This window comes from Eleutherodactylus coqui, chromosome 6, assembly GCF_035609145.1.
Source record: "Eleutherodactylus coqui strain aEleCoq1 chromosome 6, aEleCoq1.hap1, whole genome shotgun sequence".
Lineage (NCBI taxonomy): Eukaryota > Metazoa > Chordata > Amphibia > Anura > Eleutherodactylidae > Eleutherodactylus > Eleutherodactylus coqui.
In genome coordinates this window covers 83,972,525-83,997,357 of record NC_089842.1, presented here as the reverse complement: position 1 = coordinate 83,997,357, position 24,833 = coordinate 83,972,525, and the positions used below count along the sequence as shown (strand labels likewise).

The window sequence follows — 24,833 nt, the reverse complement described above, 5'->3', positions numbered from 1 at the left end:
TTTTATATAATAAATATTTTTATATAAAATACATTAGAAAGTCTCTAGAAAACAATATAAAAAGCACAATTAATGAAGCATTGCAATAGATTAACAAGGACATTATTACAAACATTTCAATATAACAAATTTTAAGTTATTGATCATATAATACCATTAAATAAAGCTTTACTGCCAAGTCCGAGTGGCATCACATGATAGATACCGGTTTTACCAGCACTGACTATAGTACAGCCCCTGAGGAGGTGGGACCTGGAACAACTATATAAATTAAAGGCTAAAAGCATTATTTCTCTAGGACAGTGGGGTTTGCAAGCTGCAGCCATTGTGATACTACAACTTTTGGCACACGATCCTCTAGCCCTTGTGAAAATGTAACTCCCAGAATGCCGTGACAGCTGCCGAGCATGCTGGGAGTTGTAGTGCTGCAAAAGTTGAACTGCCACAGCTTGCAAACTGCTCTGTCAATTACGCAGCAGCATATACAATAAAAAATATTTATCTTGCATTATAAAGATCAAAAAGCTATGTGCAGTGACCAGTAGTCAAGAACATACATTATACATCAGTCAGGAACAATAAATAGTCATACAGCTCATTCACATACATTAAATATTCACGCCCATATAGCATGGTGGCGCTCCCAATGGTCCTCCTGAATCAGAACTACCAAGCTGCCCTTAGAAGTCAATCAGAATTCATGTTTTTGCAATCTGCACAAAAATTGATTCAAGGACTCTGATTGGTTCTGAATGCGTTCAGTGTGAGCGTTTGCCTGAGTTGTTACTGCGCTTTGAGCGCAGTAACAACGCAGGCAAAGCAAGTAGATGGTGTCACCACTTTCAGTTTCCCTCCTGGTGGCATAGAACGCTGCATTGGAAAACACCGTACACAGCGACGGGTGACGCATCGCACTTAAAAACGCTCAAACACTCGGAAATAGAACAGACAGCACTGGAAAAACACGCCATTAGAAACACCGCGTTTGAGCGCTAGTCTGAGATGCCCCATTGAAATCAATAGAGGCGTTTTACAGCGTTTAAAGCGGAATTTCAAACGCGGTAAAAAAAAGTGCGTTGTGAGACGCACAAATATGAACCAAATGGGGTCATAAACATGAGTAATGTTTTCCAGCATGGCACCGTGATGCAGGATAGAAATAGCGGCATGTTCTATCTTGTGCGTGCTCTCGCATCACATCTCCCATGGTGTTCAATGGGGCCGGCAGCAGCAACACACCACATGCTAGGTCTCCCATTGAGAACAATGGGAGAAACTCTGCGATCCCCCGTCACGGTTGACACCCACCATAGAGAATTGCTACATCCCTGAAGTGATGCGAGGCGGGTTTGACATAAAAACGCCTCACCTCCGTGGGGAATTCACATGTTGGCGAGCGCGATTCCACGTCTTACAGTGCGCATTGTGGAAATATCCTACCACCATGAAAGAGTCCTTAGGGTTCCACCCAGTCTGGTGTTCTGCTTCCCAATATTAGACAGTAAGTGGTGTGCCAACTTCCATAAGGTACCAGTACATGGCATCCAAAGGGATTGTCACCATTTTACACATGGATTTGGGATCTGAAGGAAAATGGTTGTAATGTTTCAGAATCTACATCTTTTGATGGTGCGGCACATTCTGTCCGCAGTCTATAGTCTAAACGCTTAATATTGCGAGCTTCATAGAATTCGATGGAAATAAAAATGGTGAGCTGGCAATGGCAAACTATTAGGCACATTGGCTCATTAGCTACCTGGTACCAGGCATTTGCCCACCCGTTACATGGATGAGTTCGTTAAGAACATTACATTTCGGAGGTACTTGAGGATGTCCACTGTGCTTACCCATGAGATAATACAGCACACTACATAGTGATGCCACCAAGGACTGACCTTGCTCAGTGGTGGTTTATGGTCCCCTGGAGTTGGGACCTTATGTTCATGAATATATAAAATTGGCTCATTCATAGCTTTTATTCTTGTTCCTGAATGTTCCCATAAAACTCTTGGATTGTACACAATAGCTGCTCAAGGAGGTCGGCACCATGAAGGTAGAGTCACGTCTTGCTGAAGAGAACGCCAACCTGTTACCTGAGGTTCAGTCAAACTCGTCTTCAAGTAAGTGAGGTTGAAATGTTTTCCAAAGGCAGACGGATACAAAGTCACACTTCAACCTTTGGTGGGGGGTGGCGACTTTTTGGATTTCCATTTCTTTGGAACTCCCCGGGATCTGATGTTGTGATAGTATTTCGGGACCAGGTAGTACAAGGTCATGGGTTGATAGGTTGGAATGAAGCTCACTGTGCTGCCAGGGTACTGGTAGTAGACTGTGGAGGAGGGAGCTGGATTGTAATAATACTGGGCATCCTGTCATTGGAGAAAGAAGAGAACAAAAACATCAATGTTCCAGGTCATCACTTAGAGCATGTCTTCTTGAGATCTTAGTATAAAGTATTCCTTTGTTACAAACAGTTATTGGAAAAGCAGTCTGATAACCAACAGCCTTAGTGATCCTCAACATGCGATTTCACATCCTTTCAATAGTCCGCAACAACACACATGCCTAGATGAGCAGCAATAAGAGGGAACAATGACTATGCCACAACCTATAGGTTTAAATGGCAGCCATGTTGGTTGGCACCCAGTCTTCCCAGTAACTAAGTAATGACAGATCCAAAAACTGTTGAGTTGTATGGTTCTGTCAAAATTCTAATCAAAGGTCAAAATGTTCTCTATGCATCAGCTGAGGCAGGAAATAAGACTAGATAGGTGATTCAGTCCTGACAGGCAGCATCCAGAGTCCTTCATGATGTAATAACCATAGGCTGACTTTGGCATGACTCAGAATGTCCTTCATTATCCTGTAATCACAATATCCTGCCGTGGCACTCATCTCCAGCATGTGCCACCCGATATTATGACAGACAGAATCTCATCACTTCCTTCTCCTACTCACCAACGTGGCCAACAATAAGCATCACCACCATCACTACAATAGGACACCTACACTCTGCTATTCATCTGGGAGTCAGGTGATATAATACCAGAGGAGCCTCATCCTCTTTTGCTTTACAATCCATATCCATAGGTTCTATTTAGCTTATAGACATCACGGGAAGAGGGTCCTATTCTGTTAAAGGAGATGTCCCGAGGCAGCAAGTGGGTCTATACACTTCTGTATGGCCATAATAATGCACTTTGTAATATACATTGTGCATTAATTATGAGCCATACAGAAGTTATAAAAAGTTTTTTACTTACCTGCTCCGTTGCTAGCGTCCTCGTTCCCATGGAGCCGACTAATTTTTGGCCTCCGATGGCCAAATTAGCCGCGCTTGCGCAGTCCGGGTCTTCAGCAGTCTTCTATGGAGCCGCTCGTGCCAGAGAGCGGCTCCGTGTAGCTCCGCCCCGTCACGTGCCGATTCCAGCCAATCAGGAGGCTGGAATCGGCAGTGGACCGCACAGAAGAGCTGCGGTCCACGGAGGCAGAGGATCCCGGCGGCCATCTTCAGAAGGTGAGTATGAAGACGCCGGACCGCCGGGATTCAGGTAAGCGCTGTGCGGGTGGTTTTTTTAACCCCTGCATCGGGGTTGTCTCGCGCCGAACGGGGGGGGGGGTTTAAAAAAAAAAAAACCCGTTTCGGCGCGGGACATCTCCTTTAACCATAGTGGAGAGCCACTTCCCTTCTTGCGGTGTTGACATGTATTGTATGGTCACCTGTTTATCTGAATGGCTGTCATGTAACACTAGATTTGTATGACCGGACAAAACATTTTATTCATGTTGATGCCAACAAAAGTTTAGATGTCATGCAGGGTAGCACAGGCAGTGCCCATTTTTTAAAGGGGACTTACATGTTAATTTGATGGAGCACTCCTATGTACTGCAGTATTTAGGAGCACACTTTAGGAAGAGATATCTGAGATAAGTTCTCCTTCAGTTCCCTGGTTACCTACCTGCAAGCCCCACAAGTTCTAATACTCTGTTCTTCCATGTGCTTACACGTTAAAAGCTCAGCAGTAAAGGGGCTTGCTTGTCTTCCTGCTTTCTAGGAAGCAGAAGTCAACTGCAAGAGTAATTGCCGAACAATAGGAGAGACTTACTAATACTAGGGAATGGAAAAATGAAGCAGCTGGCCATAAGACAACCAGTCAGCTTTCTGTAGGAGAATCAGGTTTTGTCTAAATCAGCCATAATTTTCTCAGTCAGCCATCTTGACTAGTATGGTACTTGCACTACACTATTTGACCCAGATCCACAAATCAAGCTGCCCATAGGGATACATGGGCGTCTACAAGTGAAATAAAATGTGTGGATGTGATTTGCGGACCTTTTGGCCTGGCAAAAAAAAAAAAAAGCATGCACCATTTCACTGCAGATCCCACACGGACGTCTTCCATTGAAGTTAATGGAAGCAGTCTGATTCCAAGGCCATCAGCAATTCAATTGTGGACGGGCCACGGATTCGGCAGGAAAACAGGAGTTTAAAAAAAAAAAAAAACCCCTCCACTGTGCATGTGTGGTGGCACGCTGGCCGGCGCTTCCGCACACATCCGCAGTGAAAAAAAGAGAAGACCCGGCCGGCTGGCAGATCACACATATCACAAACAGTAGCACTAATGTTCCTTGGTCTGGGGCACTCATAGTTATTAATCAGAAAGAGGGTACATGTGGAGTTCAGCCCCTGGATGCGAGTACATATAGACTTCCAGAGTCTAGGGTAATTATAAAGATCTATAAGTTGTACCCCGCTTTGCTGTGCTGGTCTTGAAGAATAAATGCGGTTTTCTTAGACTCGTTCTAAGAATTGGCGATTTCCAACCATTCCAATTCCCGTTTCTCAAAGATGGCCTGATTGGTTATTATGGCCAACAGCTTGACCTTTTACTTGCACTAGTCTTAACAAATCTCCCTCATTCTGTGGGGGTAATGCCGTCTAGGTCTTAGTCCTCACCCGCCTTCATACAGACCAGTCATTATCCCGCAGAACTTACCGTTTTCTGAGTATCAAGCACAGGAGATTTCTTTTGGCGCCCGACAACCTCTTCATCCTCACTGGAGCTTTCTGAAGGAGATCCGCTTATGTCTGAGCCGTCCGAATGATAGTCAGATGTGTCTAGTTCTGGTTTCTCTGAGGTAGTCTTCTTGGACTCTTCTGGAGCCTTTACAATGAAAGGGCTACAGCGCTCACCTAACCTGAGGACAAAGGAAAGCTGCATGAAGACCTCTGGGGGTTGTGCTAAATTAGAGCATCAACTGCCATGTGGGTTTTTTGTAAGATGAACCTCGATAGAGCAATGTTTATGCAAATATACCCCAAAGTGGGGGCTTCTAGGAGGTTTAGTGGGAGTCTCTGTGCAAATCACAGGGGCACTTATATAGGTTCTCACTACTCAGGCTTATACGTCTCATCTAATAAAGATCTACACTATATGGAAACAAGTAGCAGATTATCAGACTTTCTAGATTTTCAGATTAAGGGAATGTAAGAATACGATAATTGTTTCCTGTATGTTTGACTTACCTGCAGCTCACCTCCTCTGGATCAATCCAAATGCTCATGTTTTTGGGGAAAGCCAACTGTGAGCATCGCAGCCCACTCCGAACACAGGCCTGTAATACCGAGTCATCCACCTCCATATTGTGTTCTATTCGTATACACCTGGAATGAGAAGATATGAGAACATTAGATTTCACAGATCAGCTATACCATTGCTGCCTTGTAAGAATGTGTCAGTAGACACCCACCTACAGGGAGATGCTAAAAGTATGTGAACATTTAAAGGAAAACTCCAAGCAAGTCAGAACTGAGGGGGCGGGGCATGACACGGATTAAAAGAACACCATAAGAAAATCCCTGTGTGCGGCTCCACCTCTGTGCTATTCCTTTAAGGGACAACTTCACCTGTATCTTCATTAATATTTGATTCATCTGTACTCTCCCACCTCCCCTTATGCTTATTGACCATTGAATAGGAAAACCATTGATCTGGGTACCACTTCAGTAAGACAAAAGGGGGCACAGACCGCACAGAGTGAGCCTGATACCATAAGGGTTTGGTCAGTAAAGGTTTTCTTCATTTGTTTCCACCTTTAAATCCACATTCTTTTTGCATTCCATTGAATTAAATGGTAATCCGGGTTGTAGTTCATAAGGCATAGATTTTTTCGCATGCGAATTTGAAATCCATGTCACTGAAAACAATTGACGAGTCCCTTCTTGACACGGATTCTACATTGAGCAATCTGCACACGGAGTAGCACCATTGAATGAGGCCAATTCATGCGTGGGTCCACTGCGTTATCAAACTCACAACAGAAAAGCAAAGCCCTATTTCTGCCACATGGGATTTTTCCATTGCAGATTTTATACTCCGAGGGCTTTAAATGTTAAGTTATAAATTTGCAGGGTGTTTAAAGGGAACCTGTCACCGGGTTAAACACTGCCCAAACCACAGACAGCACGAACCCAGGACAGGTATGCCCAGTGCCCCCATGTACGTTATTCTGAAACGCTGCGGTGTTTCAGAGTAAACGCACTTTAAAGTTCGATTTGGAATGGAGCTCAGAAACAAGGCAAGCCGTGCCGCCTCTCACAGCCTCCAGTAGGTTAGGCTGATTGACAGCTTTCTCGCTACACACAAGCATGGAGAGAAGGTGGCAGTTCCGAGTCAAATCTTAAAGTGCGTTTATTCTTTAATGCTGCAGCATTTCAGGATAACTCATACATGAGGGCACTGTGCATACCTGTCCTGGGATGGTGCCGCCCGAATTAGTCACCGGTTCCCTTTACTATTCCCTGTAGTCCAGTCATCTATACCACAGGAGGAGCTACACTGCCAAATACTATACCCATCAAAAGATACAGGAAGAGAATAATGAAGAATATTCAAAAATAACGACTAATCAATTTATAGTAAGTGTTAATTTTTTTTTTTACTAAAGCAGGGGAGTAATAGGCTGAACTGGATGGACGTGTGTTTTTTTGGCCTACCATACTACGTGAGGAAGTTAAAGCTACTGTTAAATTGGCTTCTACAACCCACTTATTTGTCCCTTGAAAGTTCTGTTTTAGATGACATTTGCATCAACTTCCCCTTGAAAGGAGGTCCCTGGGGTCTTTTCTTAGGGAGTTTCAAGACAGCTCACAAGAGGAAGCGATAATCTGAACATACACTATATACACAGGTCTGTCAGATATCTGTGGACCCGGCAGAGCCTACGATAAAGGGCGATAACCCGGTGGACCCGGCAGAGCCTACGATAAAGGGCGATAACCCGGTGGACCCGGCAGAGCCTACGATAAAGGGCGATAACCCGGTGGACCCCGCAGAGCCTACGATAAAGGGCGATAACGTGGTGGACCCCGCAGAGCCTACGATAAAGGGCGATAACGTGGTGGACCCCGCAGAGCCTACGATAAAGGGCGATAACGTGGTGGACCCCGCAGAGCCTACGATAAAGGGCGATAACGTGGTGGACCCCGCAGAGCCTACGATAAAGGGCGATAACGTGGTGGACCCCGCAGAGCCTACGATAAAGGGCGATAACGTGGTGGACCCCGCAGAGCCTACGATAAAGGGCGATAACGTGGTGGACCCCGCAGAGCCTACGATAAAGGGCGATAACGTGGTGGACCCCGCAGAGCCTACGATAAAGGGCGATAACGTGGTGGACCCCGCAGAGCCTACGATAAAGGGCGACAACGTGGTGGACCCCGCAGAGCCTACGATAAAGGGCGACAACGTGGTGGACCCCGCAGAGCCTACGATAAAGGGCGACAACGTGGTGGACCCCGCAGAGCCTACGATAAAGGGCGACAACGTGGTGGACCCCGCAGAGCCTACGATAAAGGGCGACAACGTGGTGGACCCCGCAGAGCCTACGATAAAGGGCGACAACGTGGTGGACCCCGCAGAGCCTACGATAAAGGGCGACAACGTGGTGGACCCCGCAGAGCCTACGATAAAGGGCGATAACGTGGTGGACCCCGCAGAGCCTACGATAAAGGGCGATAACGTGGTGGACCCCGCAGAGCCTACGATAAAGGGCGATAACGTGGTGGACCCCGCAGAGCCTACGATAAAGGGCGATAACGTGGTGGACCCCGCAGAGCCTACGATAAAGGGCGATAACGTGGTGGACCCCGCAGAGCCTACGATAAAGGGCGATAACGTGGTGGACCCCGCAGAGCCTACGATAAAGGGCGATAACGTGGTGGACCCCGCAGAGCCTACGATAAAGGGCGATAACGTGGTGGACCCCGCAGAGCCTACGATAAAGGGCGATAACGTGGTGGACCCCGCAGAGCCTACGATAAAGGGCGATAACGTGGTGGACCCCGCAGAGCCTACGATAAAGGGCGATAACGTGGTGGACCCTGCAGAGCCTACGATAAAGGGCCATAACGTGGTGGACCCTGCAGAGCCTATGATAAAGGGCCATAACCTGGATCTCACAGGTGCAGCAGACACCAATCTCGTATTTCCTGTGGAAGAAAAGCCCCCACCCGATTGCAGTATTCTAGGACCGTGAACAAGCTAAATTTAGGATAGAATTTGCATTGACATGCCGTACAGAAGCGTCCTGAAGACACTGCCGATCCCCGCACAGCCTGGAACTTTGATAAGCTATGTAGCGTTATAATCTCTGACAACTTTGTTCCCACACTGTCGCTGAAAGTAGGAAGAACAGATGATTGAGGTGCCGGGAGGAGGAAAAGCCCCCAGGGCAGTAACCAGATAAAACTTTTAGCTGTGAAACTTTTACAAACTGGATGGGATTTCCCTGATATTTGAAGCTTTATCCAAATTTTTAACTCATTCTGTCCCAGATTCCAAATATCCTGGGGGTGCAGCTGATCCCTTTGCTCAAACCCACCCAGAAGGAGATTATTGTGGCTTTTACCTGTAGGCCTGGCCTTTTTGTGGGCTATCAGGATACCAGTGTCCTTCAAACTTGTCGCATAAGATTGAGGTCAGAGTTTCTGTAAATCGTTTCACCTGCTTGGTGTCTAGTTTTTGGTGCCGATTTAGCAGTCTTACAATGTAAGACGCCCCAAGTTTCACTTCTTCATGCATAGTTTTCGTATACAATCAGGTATTCTCTCCTAAAAAAGAAAAATGTATACACCAAAACGTTAGCATTGTTATAACCCACTTCCAATACCTGGTTTACTTCCATATATCCTGTTCCATAACCCAGAATGTTTTGTATCCAACACTTTTTATAGAAACCTATTTGGAGCAAACAGAATGAATGTATGCGATTACGATAGTCCAGAGTGCGGCCACACGGCCGGGTCCACTGCGAATTTTCCATGTGGAAAGTCTGCCGAATCTACAGTAGGATCGAAGTGGATGAAAAATAAAAAATATCTTCCACAATCTGCACAGAAATTGACATGATGATTGTGTTTTAGATCTGAAGCCGGCCAATTTCTGCGGTGGATTCTCACTACGGATTTCTCCCTCTGAAATGCAAAGTGTGCAAATTTACAGCATTTCTGCAATTAAATCCACAGCGTTCAGTCCAGTTCTTACGGTTGCGTTGTTCAGCAGATACGCTGCGTAGGAACCTTGTATGGTTCCAGGATTAGAACAGAAGATTCCAGGGCGAGACTCAGGCACTACTCTGCTACAAAGAAGCAATATTCAACCAGTCGCTTCAGATTTCGATCCCCCTCCATAACCAAGAATAGACATTATTACTACACGTGCGTCAATAGATTTCAATAGGCGCCACTTTCTCTGTAGCGAAACGAGTCTACACCACCTCCCCTGATTCACGTATAAGTGCTGCCCGTGGGTACATAAAATGTATCTTACCGCTAGAACCACAGTGGAATACCCTCCTAGAGGTCTCTGCACTAGCTGCATGAGCAGTGCTGAATATGTTTTTGGATGTTCATCCGCTTTTACTTTCATTCTGAGCCAGTATGATGAGTGACCATACGTTACCGGGAAGGGCTGCTAATAGGTCACTGGAGTTGGGGAGAAAATTCCCCACATTTCCACAGCAATAAAATAAAAAATCTGCAGAGTAGACTGAAATTTAGATTTAAAGGAATTGTCCACCTCGCCAATAAATTCTTCCAGCATGGCAATAGACTATAACGAATGTTACAAAAACGTCATTCTGCCCCAAATTCTGCCCTGAGACCTCAGCAATAGACCGGCTGACAGTGAAGCGCTGTCTGACAACCTAATGCAAGAGACTGTGGTAGTTAGGCAGTGTATCCATAGAAACCAGACTAGCCAAAAAGCTGAGGACAGACAAGGGGAAGCTTGGCAGTAGTCACCCCAGTCTTCATTCACCAGCAATCACGTTGATGCTGCCTCATTTAACCCCTCACAAGTTGTCACAGCCCATAAAAGACATAAAAGTAAATATGTTTGCTAATTATTGTCTGGACATTGGTATATTCACAAAACGCTATACCCCGGTCATACGAACGCACGACATGTCAACAAGGATAAGGTGATAACAATGGCCAATACCAGCCGCCTGCGACATTGGGCTCACATTGTATTTACTGTCTCTTACATCAGGCTGATAAGACAATGCTGCCGGAACAAGACGTGCTCTGTGCGGGGTTAGGCAAGGTCATGGACTGGCCGTGTTGGAACAGGACGCTCCATCGGCTCCAGAAATGTTTTCTTATGGCTCAGCAGACATCATAAAACAGACCTTAAACATACACATACATCTGTGGGGCGGGCATAAACCGCAGAAAACAGTCATATATAATTGGACCATATTGTGAGGTTCTGAAGCAGCTGAGGTACTAGGAGGTTCTGCAAGGCTACATTCACACAGCATCTTCAGCCTGGTTCAGGGGTTCCGTCAGGATGGCCGAAAAGAAGATAGAATTCTGGATGGAACTATAGGAGATTATTAAAAGGGACACCAAAGCTGCAAAGTCGACTGCACCATTCTGTCCAACCAAAATGCTAGAATCAAACAGAAACTTGCTGAAAGAGACCCAAAGTTTGGTCTCCGCTTCACCAAAGCTTTTTTTTTTTTTTTTAATTTATAAAACTGTCCAGGGCTCGGTCTACATGCTGGAGCCTTATGATGTTCTGCAGCAGCTGAAGTATATTGGTTTCTGCAGTTGCTGCGGCACAGACTTGTTCAGATTGTCATATGCAGGTCATACCCGAGATCCTTGGGTGCAACTCGCATCGGACACCACGCCCAAGTGCTGTCCGATGTGCGGGGACAGTGAACATTGCATGTCCTACCCTCATCCGTGCTACGGATCAGAATAGGACATGCCGCACATATCTCACACGAGAGGGAGCAAGCAGCAGTACACAAAGTATTGCGTGAGAACAATCCCCATACACTATCTTGGCGTGGGGAAGGGATAAGCAGCAACATAGTAGCACCGCTCATCTCTGTGTGATTGTCAAGAGATATGATGTTTATACAATTATTATTTACAAACGTGTCAAGGTAAAAATTCCATGAACCCATAAGAGACCGCATGGAAATTCCGCAAGATTTCCGCGGCAGCTTCAAAGCCTGTATTCCGCTGCGAACATCTCTCTCCATAGAAAGGAGAGATGGCCGCATTGAAATCTGCAAGGCATGTCAGTTTCATCGCAGCTTGGTTGCAACAGCATGTTCACTTTGCTACTTAGTCTCGGGTTTAAGATTGCCAGCGGAATTTCCGTGCGGAAAGTCCGCCCCATGTAAACCCAGCAGAAGGCCAGTTTCACATCTGCGTCGGTTTATATAGGAAAGGTGAAAACTATATAAATGAAGCTGGATTTGCATATAATTCAAGAGTCTGAGCAGCGTGGTAACCAGATAGGGCCAAGGGCCCGGGCAAGAGAGTCCAACCAGAATCATCACACCGCCATCTGTAGAGAAACCCTCTTAATAGCAGCTCTCCATTGTGGCCTGATTGGAGGACCCCCCCCCCCAGATGGCCTCCATATAGCAGATACAACCTATAGGTCAGACTACAGTTTTTAAAAGCCAAGAATGGAAAGTTTTTATTTTGCATAAAATATTTTACCCGTCTACAGCATACTAATACGGCCTTAAGGAAGCCCCTCACCTGTCTGCACCTTCTAATAAGTGCTGATGATTACATGTGTCTGGAGGGTCTAAAGATATGACACAAAGTAGCTGGCTGATCCTGGCTTCAGGGATACTTCAAGAATTCCCATTGAACAGCAGTGCCAGCATTTGGAATGGCTGATAACAGAGAATAAATATATTCAGATGAAGATAAGTCTTTAGATAGAAGACTACCTGCTTCCTTGTTTATGCCATGAACGCTATGTCATCAGTGTTCTAGTAAGCTATTATTGCTTAAGAATATGATGCAAGAAGTACAAACAAGGAAGAAACACCTTGACTGAGAGGAATTCACGTCACACATCAAGATTGGAGTCGGAAGGAATTATTTTCCTCCAATCTGAGGAAATTTGGCTTCGCCTTCCTCTGAATCAACACTGGGGGAGGAGGGAGGCGCAATAGGCTGAACTAGATAGACATACATCTTTCTCTAAGCCTTACATACTATCTTTTTTTTAAAATTAAGTACAAGCAGAAAGAAAAGAGCTAAAAACGTTTTACCAAATCTGATTGTTTTCACAATAAATAAAAGTAAAATAATAAGTCTTGCTATCTGTATGGCCTCCTGCACACGGGCGGAAATTCTGCAGCGAGATTTCCTATACAATTTCCGCCCATGCCCGCTGCCATAGGATTGCATTAGATAATGCAATCCTATGCACACAGCTGTGATTTGACCGCATGAAAACCTCTGCGGGAAACAAATCGCGGCATGTCCTATTTCTGTTCCGGCCCATACAGAAACGTCACGGCTGACGCACCAGCTCTGCTTTGGGCAGGTGCGGCTGCACTCCAGTCGGCACATCGCAGTGCAGATAGAAGATGCTGGACGGGTGTGTATAAGGTGAATGCCGGGGCACGGGTTGTATCCCGCTGCAAGAATTCTCGAAGCAGGATCCGACCCGGCCGTGTGCAGGTGGCCTATAGCACCAACTTATTCCGCAGCGCTTTCAAGTAATTTATTTATTACCCCTCACCAAGCTGGGTTCTCATTTTACCGACCTCGGAAGGATGGAAGGCTGAGTCAACCTTGAGCTGGCTACCTGAACCAAGCGGGGATTTAATCCGCAACCATCAGGTCATGAGCGAGAATTTAGGACTGCATTGCAAGACCATGCCTGACAAACAGGTTCACTCTAGTGCTGGCAGAGCTATAGCTTAAGTAGCAATTCCATTGTATTATGTAAATCTCATGAAAGAGCCACCTGGATCCACATAGGTGTCTGATTAGCCTGGAGATACAAGATTGCATATATAACTACCCCAAGGCTTTCCTAGGATCCTGAATGGAAAATCTTCCTTGTCACACTCACATCATATCACTGCAAGCTTATATAGACTTCCATTCCGGGGTCTAGGAAAGTTGTGTGACAATCCCAGTGGGAGCTGCATTGGAGGTCACCCAGCCTTTCCAGGAACAGATATATTATAAACCACAACTGAATAAAAGGGTCACCGGCCAGGCACTGGGTCGAATTCTGCTGCAGGAATCCTGCCCGTGTGCAAGAGGCCTTAAAGGGATATTCCTTTTTAGGATTGTAATTGGTGAGGATCTAATTCCTAGGAACCCCATTAATCCCGAGACTGAAGGGGATGCAGGACTAATTAAATAGTGTTCACCTGCATACTGACATCCTGGATGCCCACTGTGCATAAAAATTAAAGCACAGCTCCATCCAAATAAAGCGACAGCCGGGCACCCAGAGGGCGCTGGAGTGCAGGGAAAAACAGTGTAGGGGTTGCAGAGTTGTGGCCCCTTGATTCTGTGAATCGTTGAGTGTTCCAGAGGTCAGATCCCCACTGATTATAAAGCAATGGAATGTCCTAGCAGTATGCCATCGCTATAGATGACGGGTATACCCCTTTAACCACTTCATGGTGATATTACGCACCATTTAATTATGGGGGCTCGCAGTACAATGTTGCGAGCGATTGTCACTAGTGCTCTTCTTTGGGGGCGCACCCAGTATAGGTTATTATTAGTGGCGATCCACCGTGATTGGACAGTATAAAAAAATAAATAAATAAATTAAAAAAAAAAAAAAAAAAATCGCTGTAAATGAAGTCCGGGTCTATGGGGGCCCTTTACAGAGAATGATTATCGGTCAAATCATTAAGTTGGGTGAAAATGTAGGACAATTGTTTAGCATAAACTATTGAACAATGAACGGTAATTTGCTCACTTATAGTTAGTCGTTCATTTAACGCAGCCATAAAAATCATCATTGGCCAATAAGATGCGATCATTCAGTCGTTCGCAGACCTTTCCAGACTCCCTTGACAGATCAATGATGGCCTCAACGAGTTCTGATGAAAAAAATGTAAGAAATTATCTGCGTGTGTAAAAGGACGTCGCTTGAAGGTAAACGACTCGTCATCGTTCGCTCGTTCCCACAATTAACTGCTCTGTGTACAAGGAGGAAATGGCGCTTATAGATTAATGTAGGTCCATCATCTTCACTATCAAAATCAGAATACTAAAATGAGCAAATCCTTTTATATCCAAACCCTTGCCCCCCTTCATGGCTCCGAGGAAAGGTCAGCCAAGGTCATCATGTTGGAAATACCTGTGCTGAGAAGGACCTGGATCTACTGGTCTCTCTACCTCTTCTGGAATTTCAGTTTTGCTGGGACTTTCCGAAATGGTAACAGGAAAGATAGTAAAATCCCGTTTCTCCTCCCACACCACCTCTTCATGTGACATGAAAACATACACACAGGATGATGCAACGTGTCACAAGAGCGACGCCAGCACCCGCGGAACGTTACAGCATAAGTGGTACCCAGTCTGCGGCGTACCACCCGCTATTCATTCTAACGCCAGAATGACAACTGGAAGGAAATATCTATCTACCCGACATGTATGTATCAAAGTGTGCAGATCCCGCATTCCAACAGTCCGGCACTGCTGATATTATTGCATAGGAGTCAACACGGGATTAAAAGGAACGGCCATCTTGTACCGGATTAACGTACTGCTGAATTCACAAATTTTAACCAGCACAGACCGATGGTTTCCAAACTGTGGCTCTCCAGTTCTTTCTAAACTACAACTCCCAGCATGCCCTGGCATGACGCAGCTGTGAAGGCACGCTGGCAGTAGTGGTAATCCTTAAACACCATTAACATGTAACAACTGTCACTCAAAATTCGCTTAAACTAACAAAAGTGCGCGATAATCGTTACGTCTAAGTGCGAGCCACAGTGCGCTTTTCATTTGGCGCTTAGTTTCAGCCTCCATAAAAATCATCGTCGACTTGCTCATTTCTCACTATGTCTGAATACTCCCCGCTCAGTGAGCGTTTCTCATTGATGATCTGCCTGTCTAAGGGTGGGTTCTCAGACGCCGGAATCTCAGCAGAAATCTTGCGGTTTGGCCGCAGCGAAAAGCCGCGAGATTTCCGCCGGGAAAGCGCTGCTTCAAATCCGTGGGCTTTGAAGTGGCCTGTCCGCTAGATTTTCTGTTGCAGACGGCACTCACATTGAGGAGAGCGCGGCTGCAGCTGAATTTAAAAGAGAAAAATGGACATGCTGCGGCCGACCAATCCGCTGCGTCGCCTTAACCGCGACAAATTCACCGTCCTGTGTGTACGAGATTTCTGAGAAATCGCGTCCACATCGCTGGCTAACCCTGGGGTTAGCGGCCGCAGGCGGATTTGCCAGGGCAAGATTCTGGTCGAAATTTCTGTGGCAAATCCGCCCCGTGTGAACCCAGCCTAAACATTCTGCATGAGCGCGAACAACTGCGAATGAAATAAGTGACGACACTCGCTTGTGCGCTCAATCAAACGAGTCGGCTCGTGTAAAAGAAGCATTGTTAGGCTTCCCCATTCACCGATGTCTTCTCAATGATAATTGGCTGATGTAAACAGTCAGCCGTTCACGTATGAACTGCCTGTTCACTGTGAATGCAGGCGAGCGGGCATTACGATTTTATACCAGCTCCATCTCCATTCACTGAGGAATTAGCGCTAAATTGGCTGTTGGGTGCTTCGGCACCCAACAATCATTCCGTGTAAAAGGATTTTAATCAGCTGCAGCTTCACAGAGTCCCATAATCGGGCAAACAAATATTCTTATGAACATTTGGACCTGATCTTCAGCCTCTGTAAAAGGACCTTAAAAGAAGGAGGAATATAGAGAGGATCTTCCTTCTGCTACACCTCCTCCTCCACAGCTGACCCTCACCATGCTTCTCATACATTGGATGCAGGAGGAAGCACATGGTAATCTACAATCATAATCTACAGGGTCAAAGATGTACCATTTGGATCTCCTTGGTCATCACCATGTATGTCATAGGAGTCCTGAGGAACCCCAACACTTAGGTCAAGGTTGGATGACAAGTCTGGTCACACGACTATAGCACGACCATCATTTCCATGGGGGAACTAATGTAGTGGGAGCTGTCTGTCAAGTACATGGGCCCAGCTGATCAATGGGGTACGAGGTGGCAGATCCCTGCTGATCTACTATTGATAGGCTAAGGATAGGCCACCAATTGTTTACAGCTGGACAACCCCTTAAAGGAAGGGGGAGGGAAATTGGAAAATATGTGCAACTTTCTTATTTGGGCAACACTGATGGCCTGCCCTGGCCTGAGGGTCAGGCTGTTATCATAACCCCTATAGAGGTCATACAATACAACCTCTCCTACTAATGCCCCCACTGGTCTTTCCGGTCTGGTAACATGACCCCAGGCACATGGCACACAGGAGACGCTCCTTCTGCTTTTAGAAAACAATCAGCCTTTCTCCTGGAGCCTGTCCGATCCGCATCACTTAAATTGCCCAACCTTGTGAGTTGTTGGATGTGAAGCCAGCAGTGAGGTCACCACTTGCCACATGCCCCTTTGTATTGGGTTTTCCTTTTCTTTGTTGCATGTGGCCACCATAAAGTAACATTAACCTCCTATAGGCCATGGACGCAAAAATAAATCAGCTACATTCGCCATCGAACGTGAATGCAATATCTGTGACAATCTACATTTTCATTCAACTTGACATTCACAGTGATATAAATTATTCAAAACAAAAACATAGAATGTGGAAGACTACAAGTCTCAGCATTCCTTACTCTTCTCTCCCCAGGAGTCATGCTGGGACTTGTAGTTTCCAACTTAGTTAAAAACTACTGTCATCACCTAAAGCAATAGGGAAAGTTAATACAAGGCTTCACAGATGTCCCATGTGATTGGAGGACTACAAACCTCAGCAGTGCTTACTTTGGCTTGATGTATAGCCTCCCCAACCACTTGATGCCTATGCCCACCCTTAGCCAATAAATCACATGTACCTTATTCCAGTAGTGAGAGAGTTAACTTTCTTAATTAAAGTCTAAGAAGTTAGAAAGAAGTCGTCAGCAAGGACAATGAGGAGCACATGGAGCCGCGGACATGGCACTCACCCGGCACCGGAGCTGCTGCTGCCTCCCCGTGTTCTTTGTGTGTGATGAGTGAGCAGTGACTGGAGGACTTCCCAGCACAAGCCTCATGACTCACAGGCAGGGGGAGGGAATCCCCGGCCGTGACGTCACACGCCATATATGGACATCCTGGGACAGGCTGAGGAAAGTCACAGCTGGTAAAGCCCTGGCAGCAGGCAGATGGGCATCAACGGTACAGTGAAACCTGCCCGTGCTACGTCATGCCTCCACCTGAATATTATATATGTAGTTTATATATAGATGTCAGCCAGGTCTGTGTCATGGGCAGGGTACAACCAGAAAGCAGCGAGACGCCATATCTAAGGCCGTCTTTACACGGATGGATTTACGCCTGCAATACGCAGAGAATAGATCCGATTGATTTCAATGGGTTCAGTCACATGTTCATATTTTGGCTGCGCAATAGAACGTGCGCTATCTTCCCACATATTTGTGCGCCAAAGGTCCTTATAGAAGTCAATGGGGAGGGGGTGCAAATGTGCGTGAAATATGTAAGAAGATGCGTGAAACACTGCGCAATTCTGCTAGAAAGAGAACACATCTGAAAGTAGTTAGACAAGTAAAGCATTTCAAGACATGCGTGTTCCTGAACCACACGCAAAAAAAAACATGGGCAGAAAAAGTATATTAAAATACGACGCCCGCAGCAAAGCCTCAAACAAGTAGCGGTAAGGTGTTCGCAATTGCGCTTACGATCGGGGAAGCCAGCCTAATACACAGGGCCTGGCAGAAGTGATGCCCTTTTTCCTTTTTTTTAAGTAGTGTGGTATATACAGCAGTTTCAGCTGCTGTATTACGGGCGCCATTGTTATAAAGACCTCAACAATCCAGTAAGTACTCCATTCACAGCCCAAAATACGCCATTGCGTCGCGGGTTTTTTTTTTGCCTATCGGCAGTATTTTTGCGGTGCGGTGCGGACAGGAGGACAGAATACTGGGAAAGGTTTTTGGCCTAGTTAGGTGAGGATGAGAACTTCCCAACAGGATGGCGGTCGGGTAGACTGCTTTCAAACCGAACGGTCACATCAGTCGCTATCATAGTATGTACTGCTGAAATGTGAATCCACACTGTCTTAAGCCACTTTCACGCGGCTGAGAAAAAAACGTATGAGATTTGTGCGTTACCAGATGCACAAATCTCACACGAATATGAACCCCATTCTTTTGCAGGGGGTCATACATATGAGCGGCATGTGCTATCTTTGGGTGTTCCCTTGGAACGCATCGCCCATTGTTTGCAATGGGGATGGCGAAAGCATCGCACGCCGTACGGGGTGCACGTGAGTATGATGCGTGAACACAATGGGAAACACTTGCCGATCCTCCCTGAAGTGATGCATGTTTGGCACAAAAACGCCTCACATCCGCGGGGAAATCACACATTTCTGTAATCAATACCGGGCTGAGTTTCATGGCCCGCTACTGCGCTCGCCATTGTGAAATTAGCCATAGAGAAAGACATAAGCTTACATAGGGTAAGAGTTTGGCCGGTGGTATTAGTCACGGGTGTAACTGCGCCAGTGTTCTGTCAATCAGAAATCTGCTCATGAAAATAAGGTGTTACGTCTGCCGGGCCCTGTATATACATCTTAGCCTGGCGTGGTGCGGCTTGTTATTAAAACAACTCTGCCCATAGCAGCCAATCACAGCGCAGCTTTCATTTTACCTCAGCAGAATAAGAAATGAAAGCTGCGCTGTGATTGGTTGCTATGGGCAACAGAGACAGACTTTATTTCAGACAGCTCTTATGAGTGTGGTGCTGGACTACCATTCTGTCACCCACCTTATAGATACTCTGAAAGCTGTCGAAAAGTAAACCTGTTGCCCATAGCAACCAATCACAGCGCAGCTTTCAGTTCTTATACTGCTGAGGTAAAATAAATGATTGGCTGCTATAAGCAACAAACCTCTTTGATACAGCTTTGATCAGTGTGCGGTGCCGGGCTACTTTTCCGTGGTCCTGCCTGTACTACTAACCTCACATCATCTACATCCACACAAGCGGCACAACGCTACCTCTCTCAATCTCACACACAAGCTGACATCCTAAAATGTACACTTTTTCATCCATCTGCTGAGGTTCCACGAACTGGCAAAATCTTGATTTAACAATTTCCAAACTTTAGTCCTGTGATATCATGGTACGTCCTCGAATATATAACAGCGAAGAGGAGTGCCGAACTGCGCAAGCAGAGAGGAGGAGACAATGAAGAGCCAATGAAAGTGAAGAACAGCGAGCTGCGAGGCTCTAAGTACCTCCATATAAAAATAATATACTATAATCCAAGTCACAGGGTACCGTATACCGCTATAGCACACACACCGCTATACCACACACTGCGTACACCACGTATACCGCTATACATATACAGTACACTGCTATACCGCCCACACCACTATGGCACACACTGAGTACACCACACACTACAAATACCGCTATACATATACCGTACACTGCTATACCGCCCGCACTGCCTACACCACACACTACAAATACCGCTATACCGCCCACACCACTATAGCACACACTGAGTACACCACACACTACAAATACCGCTATACATATACCGTACACCGCTATACCACACACTGCGTACACCATGTATACCGCTATACATATACCGTACACTGTGTACACTGCTATACCGCCCACACCACTATAGCACACACTGAGTACACCACACACTACAAATACCGCTATACATATACCGTACACTGCTATACCGCCCGCACTGCCTACACCACACACTACGTATACCGCTATATCGCACACTGCGTACACCATTATACCGCACACTATACATACCATTATTCTGATGATCAACTCTTGATAGTAAAAGTCCCAAAGGTCTCAGACAATGCCTTTAATATTAAGATTCATGGTGGTCACAAGGTTTAGATAGCAGATCACTTTTGGCATCCCCTACAGGGGAAACTGATGTACCCCGTAGAACCACACAGATCAAACACACTTAACACTTTCCAATCCACTGTCTGACCTGTGAAGACATTATGATTTAAGGCTGTACAGCTCTGATCTTGGAATACGTCCATCGGGGTTCTCTTCCTGTATATTGCCAGCCTCTCTGCTGTCAGAGCCTATCTAACGGGTCACCTCATGCAGTACTGGCTTTAGCCAGCATATAGTGCTGTTGTATAATGGCAGAAAAAGAGTAAGCCTCCTAGGAAAACCAGGATACAAATTGGATTGGAAAGGGTTAAAGCTAGTCCTGGTATAATCTAGCAATACATCACTATTGAGTCTTTTGTATCTCTATGTAGTATTTGACACCATAGTTCACCAACTCCACCACATTACACTCCACTCAGACCAAGTTTCTCCATAATCCAAACCTCCCATCTTCAAGACTTTTCCTGAGCTGCACCAGTTCTCTAGAATGCACTACCCTCAATCAGGTTAATCACCAATATCCACCATTTAAATGTGCCTTAAAAAGACATCTTTTTAGGGAGACCTATCGCATGCCCTAATCTTACCACTTTCATCCCACTGCATGTGTATACAGATGCATACAGGGGGTCTCCAGTGTATTTACAGAGTGTGTCTGGATTGTGCGGAGGCGTATTGAGTGTACAGACATGTAAAGTCATCCACATTTCTCAGAAGACACTGGGTTTCAGTGCCCCTCTACCAGTTACCTCGTCTTTGGCCTGACAAGCAGCTAACCTGGTTAAATAGTACTTTTTTTTTTAAGTTCTATACTCACATCTGTCATTTTCTCAGAGGTGTCTGTTCACTTCCCGGATCTGTGGTCACATGATCCGATCATGTGATAACTACAGCTAATCCCTAGCCAGGGGTTGGCTGAAGCAGTTATATGCCGTTTCCGGCTGCCAGGAGGAGAGCTCAGAATGGCGGGATGGGGACTGGAGCGCCCAATAGGTCCCAAAGAGGTGAATATTGTGTTTTTTAATTAAGCCGGCAAAAGGGGACAATATTACTGTGGTGCCCCAATCCTGGCACAATATTACTGTGCAGCCACAATATTAGGGTTTCTACGGATGGTCATGAGCTTTTTGTGGCCATCTGAGGAAGCCCTAATATTTGCCGCAAAAAGTGGCAAAACTATTTCAATGGTTTTGTTTTGACTAGCAGAATTCTCGTGCGTTAATACTACAGGTGAGAAAAGATAGAGCAGGACCGATCTTCCTGATGACTTTTTTCATTTTCATTTTACCCGTGCACAATAGCGCAAAATTTAAATGGTAAAAAAAAATCAGCAGGAAGATCGGTCCTGCTCTATCTATTCTCACGTGTAGTATTAACGCACGAAAAGTCTGCTGCACTCTGTAGCAGCGAGTGTATTTGCGCATTTGCTCATCTGTTTTACGCCTTACTGTGAGGCCACAATAGTAACATAGTATTATAGTGGGGCCACAACAGAGGCACAGTGTTATAGTGGGGCCACAACAGAGGCACAGTGTTATAGTGGGGCCACAAAAGAGGCACAGTGTTATAGTGGGGCCACAAAAGAGGCACAGTGTTATAGTGGGGCCACAAAAGAGGCACAGTGTTATAGTGGGGCCACAACAGAGGCACAGTGTTATAGTGGGGCCACAACAGAGGCACAGTGTTATAGTGGGGCCACAAAAGAGGCACAGTGTTATAGTGGGGCCACAACAGAGGCACCCGCCTCTACCCCAGCGAGTGCCTGCTCAGTGAGCAGCAAACTCCTTTCCATGTTGCCAATGGCTCTCAGTGTTGCCAGTTGCTCATTTAGATCCAGGTAGGTACAATCAGTTTGAAATAAATGGGGTGGGGGTGGTACAGGAGGTGCAAGGGAGGGTGGGGGAGGAGTGAGGCATGGGGAATACAGGCAGTAGGGAATTTCATATGGAAATCAGTTTTAGAAAGCAAACGGGGTGGGGCGGTAAGGAGGTGCAGGGGTAGAGGTCCTTTGCCATAGGCAGGGTGAAAGGTGTGGGGAGCCATAGGGAGGGGCGGGGGACTAGGTCAGGAGATATGGTATGCTTCCCTGAAGAGGTGCGTTTTTAAGGCAGATCTGAAATTTCGTGCATTGGGAATTGTCCGTATGCCTTGGGATAGAGCATTCCAGAGGATGGGTGCTGCTCTGGTGAAGTCCTGTAGGCGAGCATGTGAGATTCGTATTACAGGGGTGTTGAGTCTGAGTGTGTTAGCGGATCGAGTGAGCGGGCTGGGTGGTGTACTGACAGGAGGGAGGCGATGTATGGTGGTGCGGCGCCATGGAGAGCTTTGTGGGTGAGGTTGAGGAGTTAAAATTTAGTTTTGCAGTGGATGAGCAACCAATGCAGCGACTGGCATAATGCAGGGGTGTCTGAGTAATGGCTGGATAGAAAAATGAGCCTAGCTGCTGCATTTAGTATGGATTGGAGTGGAGTGAGTCTGGTGCGGGGGAGGCCAATGAGTAGTGAGTTGCAGTAGTCAAGTCAGGAGTGGATGAGGGCGACCACAAATGTCTTTAGTGCCCGTGGTGAGGAACGGACGTATTTTAGCAATATTTCTGAGATGCATGCGGCATGTTTGGGCCAGAGATTGGATATGGGGGGTAAAGGAGAGGTCAGAGTCCAGTGTGACCCCAAGGCATCGGGCATGCTGTTTGGGGGTTATGATGGTGCCAGACACTGGAATGGAGATGTTGAGGGGAGGTCAGTTGGAAGGCGAAAAGACGACGAGATCAGTTTTAGAGAGGCTAAGTTAGGGTAGTAGCAGCATTGGTGCGAGCGTGTAGAGATGAGTCCTGACTAGAGATGAGCGAGTATACTCGCTAAAGGCAATTGCTCAAGCGAGCATTGCCTTTATCGAGTACCTGCCCACTGGAGACGAAAGGTTCGGGTGCCGGCACGGGGGAGCGGTGAGTAGCGGCAGTCAGCAGGAGGGAGCGGGGGGAGAGAGGGAGAGAGAGATCTCCCCTCTGTTCTGCCCCGCTCTCCCCCGCAGCTCCCTGCCAGCCGCCGGCACCCGAACCTTTCGTCTCGAGCGGGCAGGTACTCGCTAAAGTCAATGCTTGCTCAAGCAATTGCCTTTAGCGAGTATACTCGCTCATCTCTAGTCCTGACTAGGAGTCTTTATGAACGTCTGGGCCCTGATAGAGAAGAAAAGAAATTCATTCCAGGGGTCACGGTGTGTATTGCCTTGTGTGCCAAAGAAATAAAACAAACTTGCCCACTTTTCCCTGATTAGTATACAAAGTGGCTGGACCATTGTACAAAACAAGCTGTTTTACCTTGAGGCTGCCGTATCTCCTTGCCCAGTAGATTGTAAGCTCTTGTGAGCCCTCACACCTATTTGTTGATTAGTTTGTACTCTGTAATGTCTGGTTTCGTTGTTCATGCTCCCTCTGATTTCTAAAGTACAAAGAATATGTTGGCGCTATAGAAAGATTATAACACACTTTGGGCCCCTCCACCACTGTTGTGAATTCTTCTAAAAAGTGAAACCCGGCTCCACGTGCCGCAGCACTCTCACTGCAATGTTGTGCCGGAGCAGCAGAATGTGCCGTGACTCACAGGCGTGTTTCTGTACGTCTTGCATAACCACAGCACATCCTGTTCAACGTCACACGTTGTTACTATCAGAGACTAGAGCGTCCAGAGGCGGAGGGAGAGTAAACTCCACACGTCTCTTCAGTGAGATCATGAGACCGAGATCAAAACAAACACACCAGCAGAGATATGAATTCGGGAATGTACGGAACACCAAATTCCTGCAGGGATGACCGGACCGGGGTTGTCGGGATAGCCAACAGATTCTAATACAGGAAAACATGTAGTAAAATATACAGAGTTGTCCTAATATACATGATTTAACAATTGTAATATATCGTAGACTGTATGGATATACATCCACAATTTGAAATAGTGCCGCCAAACTGTTTGACGCAAATTTCTACAACTTATACAGCAGCAAGTGATTGCCATTCACAGCTATTCCATGTCTATATACCACTAGACAGAAGTGATATACAAAGAGAGGCCAGTTACAGATGAGCATAATGTAACATTTACAGAATTCAGACCCATATTAGATGTTACAGATGACATTACAACCTTATATCATCAGTATTCGCCTCCATATTTACTGCTGTCTGTTGTATTTTCTACTGAGCAAATACCAATCTATACAACAGCCACTTACAGTGAAGGGAGGTGGCGGGGGGAGAGCGCTCCCCGGCTGGCTGTGCGAACAAGCGATAATCGCTCCTGTGTAAGGCCGCCTGCAGACGGGCGAAAGTTCCTGCAGAATTTCCGCCCGTGGAAGCTGCCATAGGATTGCGTTAGAAAACACAATCCTA

General features: G+C 46.2%; 1 protein-coding gene across 2 annotated transcripts; it reads right to left on the bottom strand.

Moving 5' to 3' along the window:
• On the bottom strand, positions 1–23,784 carry LOC136632290 (protein BTG3-like). Of its 2 annotated transcripts, none has more exons than XM_066607070.1 (5): positions 23,766–23,784; positions 8,911–9,112; positions 5,528–5,665; positions 4,998–5,199; positions 1–2,369 (listed from the first exon to the last, which is right to left on the bottom strand). In XM_066607070.1, exons 2-5 carry the CDS (start codon positions 9,081–9,083, stop codon positions 2,172–2,174), a joined length of 711 nt encoding a protein of 236 aa, XP_066463167.1. In that variant the 5' UTR covers positions 9,084–9,112; positions 23,766–23,784; the 3' UTR covers positions 1–2,171. The 2 variants fall into 2 exon arrangements, with proteins under 2 accessions (XP_066463167.1, XP_066463166.1); XM_066607069.1 differs by lacking the exon at positions 23,766–23,784 and adding an exon at positions 17,500–17,550.
• Between the last annotated feature and the right edge of the window lie 1,049 nt (positions 23,785–24,833).

Excerpts from the sequence above, each read along its gene's own strand:
- LOC136632290 (XM_066607070.1), bottom strand. The coding sequence starts at position 9,083 with ATGCATGAAGAAGTGAAACTTGGGGCGTCTTACATTGTAAGACTGCTA. Across the intron at positions 5,200-5,527 it reads CCAGAGGAGGTGAGCTGCAG|GTTAGGTGAGCGCTGTAGCC; the intron begins GTAAGTCAAACA and ends CTTTGTCCTCAG. Across the intron at positions 2,370-4,997 it reads TGCTTGATACTCAGAAAACG|GATGCCCAGTATTATTACAA; the intron begins GTAAGTTCTGCG and ends CTCCAATGACAG.